Raw genomic sequence first — 11,840 nt, 5'->3', positions numbered from 1 at the left:
TTTCTGGAGCCTTGTTTTTCTCCAGTGCCTTCAGCGCACCTTGGACTTCTTCTCGGTGCTGTCAGTTCCTGTTCATATGCTACCTCCTGAAATGGTTGAATGTCGACCAATTCTTTTTGGTATAGTGACTCTGTGTATTCCTTCCATCTTCTTTAGAAGTTTCCTGCATTGTTTGATATTTTCCCTGTAGAATCCTTCAGTATTGAAACTTGAGGCTTGAATTTTTTCTTCATTTCTTTCAGCTTGAGAAATGCCGAGCGTGTTTTTCCCTTTTGGTTTTCTCTCTCTAGGTTTTTGCACGTCATTATAATACTTTACTTTGTCTTCTTGAGCTGCCCTTTGAAATCTTCTGTTCGGCTCTTTTACTTTATCATTTCTTCCTTTCACTTTAGCTACTCGATATTCAAGAGCAAGTTTCAGAGTCTCTTCTGACATCCATTTTGGTCTTTTCTTCCGTTTCTGTCTTTTTAATGACCTCTTACTTTCTTCATGTATAATGTCCTTGATGTCATTCCACAACTCATCGGTCTTTGGTCATTACTGTTCAATGAGTCAAATCTATTCTTGAGATGGTCTCTAAATTCAGGTGCGATATACTCAAGGTTGTACTTTGGCTCTCGTGGACTTGTTCTGATTTTCTTCAATTTCAGCTTAAACTTGCATATGAGCAATTGATGATCTGTTCTGAAGCCCCTGGTCTTGTTCTGACTGATGATACTGAGCTTTTTCATCTTCTCTTTCCACAGATGTAGTCGATTTGATGCCTGTGTGTTCCATCTGGCGAGATCCATGTGTATAGTTGCTGTTTATGTTTGTGAAAAAAGGTATTTGCAGTGAAGAAGTCATTGGTCTTGCAAAATTCTATCATGCTATCTCTGGCATCATTTCTATCAACAAGCCCAGATTTTCCAACTGCCAGTCCTTTTTCTTTGTTTCCAACTTTCGCATTCCAATCACCGGTAATCATCAATGTATCCTGATTGCACGTTCGATCAATTTCAGACTGCTGAAGTTGGTAAAAATCTTCAGTTTCTTCATCTTTGGCCTCAGTGGTTGGTGCGTAAGTTTGAATAATAATCGTATTAACTGGCCTTCTTTGTAGGCATATGGATGTTATCCTATCATTGACAGCATTGTACTTCAGGATAGATTTTGAAATGTTCTTTTCAATGATGACTGCAATGCCATTCCTTTTCGATTTGTCATTCCCGGCATAGTAGACCATATGATTGTCTGATTCAAAATGGCCAATACCAGTCCATTTCAGCTCACTAATGCCTAGGATATCGATGTTTATGAGTTCCATTTCATTTCTGATCTGACGATTTCTGATTTTCCTAGATTCATACTTCATGCATTCCAGGTTCTGATTATTAATGGATGTTTGCAGCTGTTTCTTCTCATTTTGAGTCGTGCCACGCCAGCAAATGAAGGTTCCGAAAGCTTGACTCCATGCACATCATTAAGGTCGACTCTACTTTGAGGAGGCAGCCCTTCCCCAGTCATCTTTTGAGTGCCTTTCAACCTGAGTGGTTCATCTTCTGGCACTGTATCAGACAATGTTCCACTACTATTCATACGGTTTTCACTGGCTACTTCTTTTCAGCAAGCAGACCACTGGATCCTTCTTCCTAGTCTGTCTTCATCTGGAAGTTTAGCTGATACCTGTCCGCCATGGGTGACCCTGCTGGTGTTTGAATACCGGCGGCAGAGCTTCCAGCATCCTAGCAACAGGCAAGCCCCCACAGTACCGCAAACTGACAGACACACAGGGTTTCTTGAGGTAAGAATTTAGATTATTGGTTTGTGACCCTTCCCTTTTGTAATGTAAGCATTTAGTGCCATCAGCTTCCCTCTTGGCACTGGTTTAACTGTATCCTACATGTTTTCTATGTTGGTTTTTTTTTTTTTTTTAATTTCCATTGAGATTTACTCTTTGACCCATGGATTATTAATGAAGTGTGTTGTTTAATTTCCAAGTATTTAGAGATTTTCCTGCTGTCTGTCTGTTATTGATCCCATTATTGTCAGTGAACATACTTTATATGATGTCAGTTTGCCTCCTTGATACTGGATGGACCCAAACCTGGGCTCTCTGGCATATTCCACCTGTAGGCGGGGCTGGCCTCCCTTGTCCTCAGTCCCTTGCCTGATGCCACAGTGCTGGAGGAGGTCACCTTTTCCTCAGCCCCTGGGACTATCTGGGGAGCCCCTTGGGATCAGTTGTGTGAACACCAATGGGAGTCCATACACTTTACTACAACATTGTCACCATTATATGTGGTTGAGCTCAGTGGAATGTTGCTGCTTTCCACGCGTCAATCAGGATGTCCCTGATAAAGGACAGGACCCAGGTTTCAGCACAATTGGCCAAACCTAGCATTCATCTTAGCACTGGATGCCCTGGTCAACAACTGGCAACATCTGTACGTCTTTACAAACTCTTTTAGGGCGGTTGCCTGAGAGTTTCCCTTTTGGGAACCCCTCGCCTCACAGATACCCAATTAATCAAGGTCACGCATGTCTCTTCATGTACTAATACCACTATGCAGAGCTTCACCAGAACATTCCTTATCCCCTCAGGAGTTCCAGACATTACTGATAGTGACCAAGGCACTCGTTCCACTTCTCAGAACGCACCATGCTGGGCCCTTGAAGAAGGCATTCAGTGGAACTCTCACCTCCCCAATAAACTTCAGGCAGCCAGTTCAATAGAGACGCGTCATAACCCCCTCAAAGAACTCAGATTTAGGTGTGTTGTTAGTTGCCATTGAGTAGAACTGCTCCATAGGTTTTTCAAGGCTGTGATCTTTTGGAAGCAGATGGCCAGGGCTGTCTTCAGAGGCGCCTCTGGGTGCGTTCAGACTGCCAACCTTTCTGCTAGTAGATTTACACCACCTAGGGATTGCTTTATTCCAAAGTACAAGTGAACCTCTGGCAAATAAGTGTCACAATTGGCTGATTTTTCAGAAGTAGGTTGCCAGGCCTTTCTTCCTAGTCCAACTTAGTCTGGAAGCTCAGCTGAAACCTGTTCAGCATCATAGCACCGCGCAAACCTCTACTGACAGATGGGTGGTGGCTGTGCACGAGGTGCGTTGGCCGGGAATTGAATTCAGGTTTCCCTCCAGGAAGGCGAGAATTCTACCACTGACCCACCATGGCCCTAGGCATTAAATGAACATAGGCAATTATGACTCATCCCCAGCTCCCAAAGTCAGCAGAAATCACCTTACACGCAGAAATCAGCAAGCCAAGGCAGCAAAGGCTTGAGGTCAGAGGGGACTGTAGTTCCTGGAAAATTGGCAGCTCTGCTAGCCCACCCCTGCCAGGAGAGGGTATAACAAAATCACTTTGCTTTATATGCTGTCAAATTTCACAGAAAGCATACTTCGGCTTGGCCATGAGTGGGCCAGTCCCTCTCAATGTCGACCCCAGACCACCCCTCACCTCTCTGGAATTCCTGGAAGGTCCGGCCCATCTCATGTTGTGTCAGAAGCTCTGCTTCTGCCCTCCAGCCTTTTCTGGTGAACCTCGAAGCTCAGTTCCTTGTTTCTCTTCCTGAGTAGGAGTAGGTTTGAGGATCCAGCATTATAGGGTGGGAAGGAAAAGCCGTGGCTGTGTTCCTCAGCTGTCTGTGGACGAGGCATTGAGAAAGGACAGGGGATGCATGTGGAGCAGTGAGATTCCAAGGCACCCATGGTGCAGCAGCTGGGCCCCCTGGGTGAGGCTGGGTGGGGCTCTGGGATCCTGGGGAGGGGGACACAGGGAGTGGCCAGCACAGGTCTCAGCTCGCCCAGGCTCTGGGTCCACGCTCTGCCCATTTCAGATGAGGAAGAGTTGATAACCAGTAGTATCAGACATTCTCCGAAAGACTTTGGATTCCGACAGATTCACGGCCTCAAGTACTTTGCAGTAGAGCAGGGTTAGAGGATAGGGCAGGGACAGGTTCTCACTGACTCCTGGGTTTTGAAGGAGGTAGAGGCAACTAAACAGAATCCTGGATCCTGGGGGAGGTAGAGGATGGAGGACTGGACTCCTGGGTCCTGGGGGAGGTGGAGGCTGGGGGACTGGACTCCTGGGTCCTGGGGGAGTGGAGGCTGGGGGACTGGCTCCTGGGTCCTGGGGGAGGTGGAGGCTGGGAAACTGGACTCCTGAGTCCTGGGGTAGGTAGAGGGTGGGGGACTGGACTCCTGGGTCCTAAGGGAGGACTGGACTCCAGGGTCCTGGGGTAGGTAGAGGGTGGGGGACTGGACTCCTGTGTCCTGGGGGAGGTGTAGGCTGGGGGACTGCACTTTTGGGTACTGGGAGGGGTGGAGACAGGGGACTGGATTCCTGGGTCCTGGGGGAGGTGGAGACTGGAGACTGGACTCCTGGGTCCTAGAGGTACTCAAGGCAGGAACAGGATTCCTGAGCCCTGGGCAGGTTGAGGCAGTGGCATAGGGCTGCTAGAACTGCCCGCCCTTCTTCCCTCAGGGTGTCTGGGCCAGGGCCATGCCCCCTGGTACTGCTGCTCTTCTTCCTCCCATTTATCACTGTGCTTTGGTGGCTGTCCTGGTCCAAGGTGAGAGGCAGGCCCTGGGGGGTCTGGGCTTGCAGGTCTGGGCCTTCTGCTAGGGACACACCTGGGGTGGCCAAGTCTTGGAGGGAGGTGGGGCTTAAAGGCGAGACTCAGGTTCCTCAGGGGTTTCTCCTGTGCTGCTCAGAGGGTGTCTTCTACAGTCCCTTCCAATCCCCTGGTACAGGTGAGGTAGGGGAGGAGGAGGAGGGAAGAGAAAGGGGATTAGCCAAGACTTTGACTCTCAGAAATGATGTTCTGGGGACCCAGTGCAGGGTGTGCCACATAGTAGGTGCTCAATAATTGTAGTTTCTTTTCTCTTGGCACAGTCTCCAAGGTCCCTAAAGTCCTCAGCTCCAGGGGCTGGAACATTCAAAGCAGGAGGAAATCTACCAGGAACTCACCCAGCTGAAGGCTGGGGTTGGTGAGTAGCTGGACACTGGAGTCCTGGAGCCAGAGAGGGTCTCTGAGCCTCAGTTTCCTCATCTGTGAAATGAGGACACAGAGTAACAGTGATGATTGCGTTTGGTGCTGGCAGGGGTCTAGGTACACCACAGGCGCAAAATTAAGGCAGTCATTTGCTTTCTGTTCTGAGCTCTAAAGCACCTAGTTTTCTTAATCTGGAAGAAACAGAACCCACTTCTGCTGGGTTCTCCTGGGACTGGGGAAGGGTCTCAGGAAGTGGAAAGAGGATAGACCACCCAGGGCATAAAGTTAAGGACTTTTAACAGCTCCCACGGTAGGGCAGCTACAGGGATATGAGCATCTAGATCTGGATCCCCGCCCTGAGCCATTCCCACCACCACCACCCAGATTGCCTGTGCCACCCTTGTTTCTGGGAGTGGACATTCTTCCAAGGAAACTGTTACTTCTTCTCTAACTCCCAATGGAACTGGTACGATGCCATCACTGCCTGCCAGGAAGTTGGGGCCCAACTGGTCGTAATCAAAACTGCTGAGAAGCAGGTATGCCCTGTGGGAGGCCCCAACTTGTCCTGGGCATGCATCTGGCCATTGGACAGCTGGGGAGGGAAGGATCACAAGGGTCTTTCTAGAAGTGGGGCAGTTTCACTTGGAAAAGTAAGGAGGAGAAAGATATGAATGAGGGGGTCCCAGACACCTTGCAAATAGGTTTAGACAAGATGTTAATATGTGTGAATGCTCTTGAGAACACGTAAAATGTAAGTAAGCCCCAGTGGTGTGCTAGTAAATGTTCAACAACCAACTCTCCAGTGAGGGAAAAGCTCTGATTTGTAGTGTTTGCCAATTTCCCCGGTGTAAATATTCCCACTACGGCTAATTTCAAGCTATCAGTGTGACATCACTCAATGTGAAGCTGGGAAGCACAGTCAGCTTCCACAAGGTGATACAATCTGGCTCTTGCACATTAAGTCCCCATAAAAAAAAACCTATTGTCGTCGAGTCGATTCTGACTCATAGCGACCCTATAGGTCAGAGTAGAACTGCCCCACAGAGTTTCCAAGGAGCGCCTGGTGGATTTGAAGTGCTGACTTCTTGGTTAGTAGCTGTAGCACTTAACTACTGTGCCACCGGGGTTTCCACATTAAACCCAGTCATGTGTAAATTCACACGAACATGCCTCGAACGTGTAAAACACGTAAACATGCAGTGGTAGCATATGTATGTGATGAGAGGCTGGAGGGCATGTATACTTGCAAGTCAGAACACATGTGCCTCTAGGATGCAGATGAGAGAGATACCCAGACATCCTGAGCACATGTGAGGGCTCAGGACCAGGCATGTTAGGAGGCTGAAGGTTAGACTGAAAGAAAAACTTCCTGCCAAGAGATTGCGGAGACACTGGGTGTCTTAGTTCCCTAGTGCTGCTGTGACGGAAATACCACAAGTGGGTGGCTTTAAAGAACAGGAATTTATTTTCTCACAGTTCAGGACGCTAAAAGTCCAAATCAGGGTCTTGGCCATGTTGATTCCTTCTGTGAGTCTGTTTCCTAGTTTCCGGTGTCTGCCAGCAATGTTTAGCATTCCTTTGCTTGTAGATGGGTCCTCACATGGCGTCTGTCTTCCTCCTGTGTGTGTCTCTGTGTCCATTCTGCTCTTTTTATGACTCAGAAGTGATTAGGTTTAGGACCCACCCTGCTCTGGTCTAACCTCATTAACATAACAAAAGACAATCCCTGTTTCCAAACAGGATCACATCCACAGGTCCCAGGGGCCAAGACTTCAATACATATTTTGGGGGCAGGGGACACAGCTCAATCCATAACACTGGGTCTGGAGAATGGAGGGCAGAGTTCCCTCCTGACCTCTCCTCTGCCCCCAACAGAACTTCCTACAGGTACAGACTTCTACGAGTAATCTGTTCACCTGGATAGGGCTTTCTGACTTGAAACATGAAGGCATATGGCACTGGGTGGATGGTTCATCTCTGTTGCTCAGGTAGGTCTCAGGAGAAGGGAACACCCTGACACCTGGGGGTGAGGTTCTGAAACTATGACTAGAGCTTAACATAGAGGCCCTCCTCCACTGTCTGATCCCTTAAGCCTAAAAATCTGGGACTTTTATGTATTTTAGGAAGGTGGTCTTCATACCCATGTTCAGACAGGATGACCGATGCCTAAAAGTCCACCATCAAAGCTGCAAGAGAAGCTCACAGCCTGGGCGGGGCAGGGGCAGGTCCTGGGGCAGAGGCTCATGTTCTGGATGGGTCTTGCAGCTTCATGAAATATTGGAACAAAGGGGAACCCAACAGCTGTGGGGAGGAAAAACTGCAGAATTTAGAGGAGAAGGCTGGAAAGACTCCAAATGTGATAATAGCAAGTTCTGGATCTGCAAGACAACTGGAGCCTCCTGCTCCAGCAACTGAAGTCTGGTTGTTACCGTCATTCCCTGCAGCCCCAACCCAACTGCTGGGTTGCAGAACTTCACCCACACGCCAGGGTTTCTTCTCCCAGTCTGCAGGTGTGGAGATCTTGACAAAAGCTCCAAGACTTTTGTCAAATTCCTCATCCTTAATGGGCACTGGCCTACTGGCTTTATGGGCTTGGGTCCACCTCTGCCCCTCCTCTGTTTCCTCTTAGTTCCCCATGGCTAAGAGGTTGAATTCTGGGCCTTTCTTGGAGATTAATAAATAGGCCTGGTGTGGGATACAATTGGGTGCTTTCTGTGTTCCATCAGTCTACTCTCTCCCTTGCCAAGATCACAGTTTGGGTTGTTGCATCCCCTCAGATTTTATCATGTCCATGCACACCTTCCATTTGTTCAAATTCCATCCAGCATTAACTACACTGATTTCTGGAGCCCATTCTGCAGGTTGGAAGCACAAGGCAATTAATGCCCCTAATCAACCATGACTTGGGAGTTGGTGTATAATCACCCCAGCTCCCTCCCCTCTCGATGATGTGGTGGACACTGGGATGGGCCTCCTAGATTCCCCTTCAAGGAAGGACATGTTGCCCCAGCTGCTGGGAGGACTCTTGGTAGACTCCTTTGGAAATAGACTAAGCTGCAGAAAGCCACCTTGTCCAAGGTCATGCCCCTTCCCAATGCAGTGTACATCAATGCAGGGAGATAAAGATGTGGCAACCTTGGTTTAATGTGGGGCAACCGGAAGGACCATTTTGGTTTCACAGCTCCCCATGGGGGTGACCTGTAGCTGTTGTCAGACCTGCTCAGCTTGGTGTCTCTCTCGGCCCATTCCTGCTTCCTTCTCCTCTCTTCCATGGATGTTGACCCCAGTGATGCTCTTTAACGAGCAACTTGAGTGTTAGACTCCACCTCACTCAGAGTCTGCTTCCCAGAAAAGCCAGCCCACAAGAGGCAGGATAACTACACCATTAGGTCATTAGTGGAACTGAGCCTCATTTGCCCACATCAGTCACCTGATCATCAGTGCACCCTGGATTGGCTCTTCCCCTTCCCTGTCTCACATTCTTGCTCCTCTACTGGTGTTTCTTGGGATCACTTTCCAGGTAAACTGCTTCATCCAAATTGTTGTCTCAGGCTCTGTTTCTGGAGAAGCCCAAGCCAAGATAACATATCTGTTATGGATTGAAGTGTGTTTCCCCCAAATATGTGTTGAAATCCTAACCCCTGTATCTGTAAATAGGACTCAGTTTGAAAATAGGAGTTTTTTTTTTTGTTGTTGTTGTGTTAACAAGGTCATATCAGGTTAGGTCCTAAACCTAACCACTTCTGAGTTATAAAAAAAAGCGGAATAGACCCAGAAACATACACAGGGGGAAGACAAACTCCAAGGAACACCAAGGATTGCCAAGGAATGCCAAGGATTGATGACAGTTTCCAGAAACTAGGAGAGGGGCTCCCAGAAGGAATCAATCAACATGTCTGAGACCCTAATTTGGACTTTTAGCCTCCAGAACTGTGAGAAAATAAATTTCTGTTGTTAAATCTACTCACTGGTGGTATTTTTGTTACTGTGGCACTAGGTAACCAAGAGAATATCTCACGTTTTGATATCTGCCAGGCATCAGTCTTCTCTATCAACATTTTATTGGCTAGTCTTGTGTGATATTGTTTTTTCTTTTCTCACATTTCAAAAATAAAAGTGGAACTCACATAATATTAAAATTAACCGTTTTAAAATGTACAGTTTGGTGGCATTTCAGGACATTCACCGTGTGGTACAACCACCACCTCTGTAGTTTCAAAATGTTTTCATCACCCCCAAATGAAATTTCATACCCATTAAGCAGTCACTCCCCGTTTCCCTACCCCCTCCCCAGCCTTTGGCACCCACTAATCTGCTTTCTGCCTCTGGATTACCTACTCTGAATATTTCATGTAAATGAAGTCACACAGTCTGTGTGTCCTTGTGTCCGGGTGGTAGCAGGCACTAGTACTTCATTCTTTTCTATGAGTGAATGATATTCCATTGTATATCTGTACCACAATTTGTTTATCCACTCATCCGTTGGTTGCAATTTCTTTTTAAGATGCTTTTAAAATTCACTATAGCTTTGAATGTTCTAATATACTTTTTGAATAAGTAATTGTGCCTATAGAACCAACATGTATAAATCTATACAGTGAAAACTAAAGCCCCCTCTCTCCCCAACCTCTGATATCAAGAGGTTACCTCCCTCGTTTTACCCTCTTTATTATATCCCAAGTGACCCACTTGTCAAGTTGGTTTTAAAATCTGTTTGGCAACCCTTTGATACCATTTAAAAATTTGATTTGGTCTTCCTTACAGAAAAATTGCAGTTAATAAATGTATGTGGAGAAAAGGAAATAGGAAATCACCCTTAAAACACCACAGTTATAATTGCTGCAGGGAAGATCTAAGAATGGATGCTAAAATTAATGGGTGAGACTTTAAGGGGAAGCAGGATATTTGCATAACCTCAAAGTATCTCCTCCTCCAAGTATCTATTAATTACTACAGAGGTTTTAACATATTCTTATAAATTTTGTATACACCTCTCTCTAGGAGGCTCTTTTAATTTTCCAGGGCTGCTGTAACAAAATATCCTGATCGGGTGGCTTATAAGAACAGAAGTTTCTTGACTAACAGCTCTGGAGGCTTCTTGTTGTTGCTGTTGACTCCGACTCATGGCGAACCCCCTGTGTTATAAAGTAGAACTGCTCCACAGGGTTTTCTTGGGTGTAATCTTAATGGAAGCAGATTGCCAGGCCTTTTATTCCGTGGTGCCAGTGGGTGGGTTTGAACTGTTGTGGAGACTAAAAGTCCAAAACCAGGGTGTCAGCTGTGTTGATTCTATCTGAGGACTCTGAGAATCTCTTCCATGTACCGTGATAATTTAAGATGTTGATAACATCAGGGGAAGCCGGGTGAAGAGTATCCAGGAATTCTCTGTACTGTCTTTGCAACTCATCTGCCAATCTAAAATTATTTCAAAATAATAAGTATTTAAAAGACTCAAATCTATTTGGCTGTGAATACAATTAATGCCACTGAATCGTTAACTCAGGAGTGGTTAAATTGGCAAATTTTATGTTACGTATATTTTACCAGGATGAAGTTGTATTTGTTTTTTAAATAAAATATTAATTTAAAAAATAATATGGTGTTGGTGCAGGAACAGGTAACCAGGTAAAATGGAAATAATATTTTATGATTAGAGTAGATAGAAGATGTTCACTATATAGAGAAAATGGAAACTACCACAAGTGTAGATATGGCTTTAACAAAGAGAAATTTATTTTCTCATAGTTTAGGAGGATAGAAATCCAAATTTGGGGTGCCATCTCCAGGGGAAGGCTTTCTGTCTCTGTCGGCTCTGGGGGAAGGTCCTTGTCATCAGTCTTCCCCCAGTCTTGAAGCTTCTTGGCACAGGGAACCCTAATCCAAAGGACCCGGTGTTCTCCTGTCTCTTGTTTCTTGGTGGTATGAGGTCCCCCTGTCTCTCTGCTCACGTCTCTCTTTTATATCTCAAAAGAGATTGATTTAAAACAAAACCTAATCTTGTAGATTGAGTCCTGCCTCACTAACACACTGCTTCTAATCGTGCCTCATTAACATAGAGGAAGGATTTACAACACGTACATGGGAAAATCATATCAGATGACAAAATGGTGGACAATCACACAATACTGGGAATCATGGCCTAGCCAAGTTGACACATATTTTGGGGGAACAAAATTCAGTCCATGACAGAATAAATCGCTTCTTTGCACCATGTACGAAAGTAGGCTTTAGATAGATTACAGAGCTAAAGGTGAAAGACAAAACTATTAGGTTAATTGCACAATGTTAAGTGCTCAGCTGCTAACCAAGGGTTGGTGGTTCAAACCCACCCAGCAGCTCTGTGGAAGAAAGGCCTGGTGACCTGCTCCCATAAAGATTATAGCCTAGGAAACCCTATGGGGCAATTCTACTCTGCCACATGGGGTCGCTATGAGTGGGGATCAACTTGACGGTACCCAACAACAACAACAATTGGAGAAAATTCAGGCAGATATCTTTATGACCTAGAGTTGTAGAAAAACTTCTTTAGGGTGATCCCAAAACAAAGGAAGACAAAAGATGCATTTGATTATATCCAAATTAAGAATCTCTGTCAAACAAAAAAAAAGACACCCTAAATAAAACTATCAGGCTGGTAGCACACTGGGGGAGATCACCGCAACACCTAAAACTACAAAGGGATTGATTTCTGGGATATGCAAAAATAATTTTGTAAATAAAAAGTACAAAACCCAAGAATGTGAAGAACCCATTTACAGAAGGAGAAGTGTGACCCTAATACCTTGCAACATGTTTTCTTCTTTTCAAAATGGGTGATTGAGAGCTTGACATAACTAATGCCATAATGATACTGTAA

General features: G+C 45.8%; 1 protein-coding gene across 1 annotated transcript; it reads left to right on the top strand.

Moving 5' to 3' along the window:
* Positions 1 to 3,696: 3,696 nt before the first annotated feature.
* Positions 3,697 to 7,399, top strand: LOC126070872 (CD209 antigen-like protein 2). Its single transcript, XM_049875210.1, is given in 7 exon segments — positions 3,697 to 3,721; positions 3,827 to 3,912; positions 4,916 to 4,979; positions 5,369 to 5,520; positions 6,860 to 6,972; positions 7,250 to 7,296; positions 7,299 to 7,399. Coding segments are annotated over 7 exon segments (588 nt in total).
* Positions 7,400 to 11,840: the final 4,441 nt, after the last annotated feature.

This window comes from Elephas maximus, chromosome 3, assembly GCF_024166365.1.
Source record: "Elephas maximus indicus isolate mEleMax1 chromosome 3, mEleMax1 primary haplotype, whole genome shotgun sequence".
Lineage (NCBI taxonomy): Eukaryota > Metazoa > Chordata > Mammalia > Proboscidea > Elephantidae > Elephas > Elephas maximus.
This window is presented reverse-complemented; position numbering and strand designations above follow the sequence as displayed.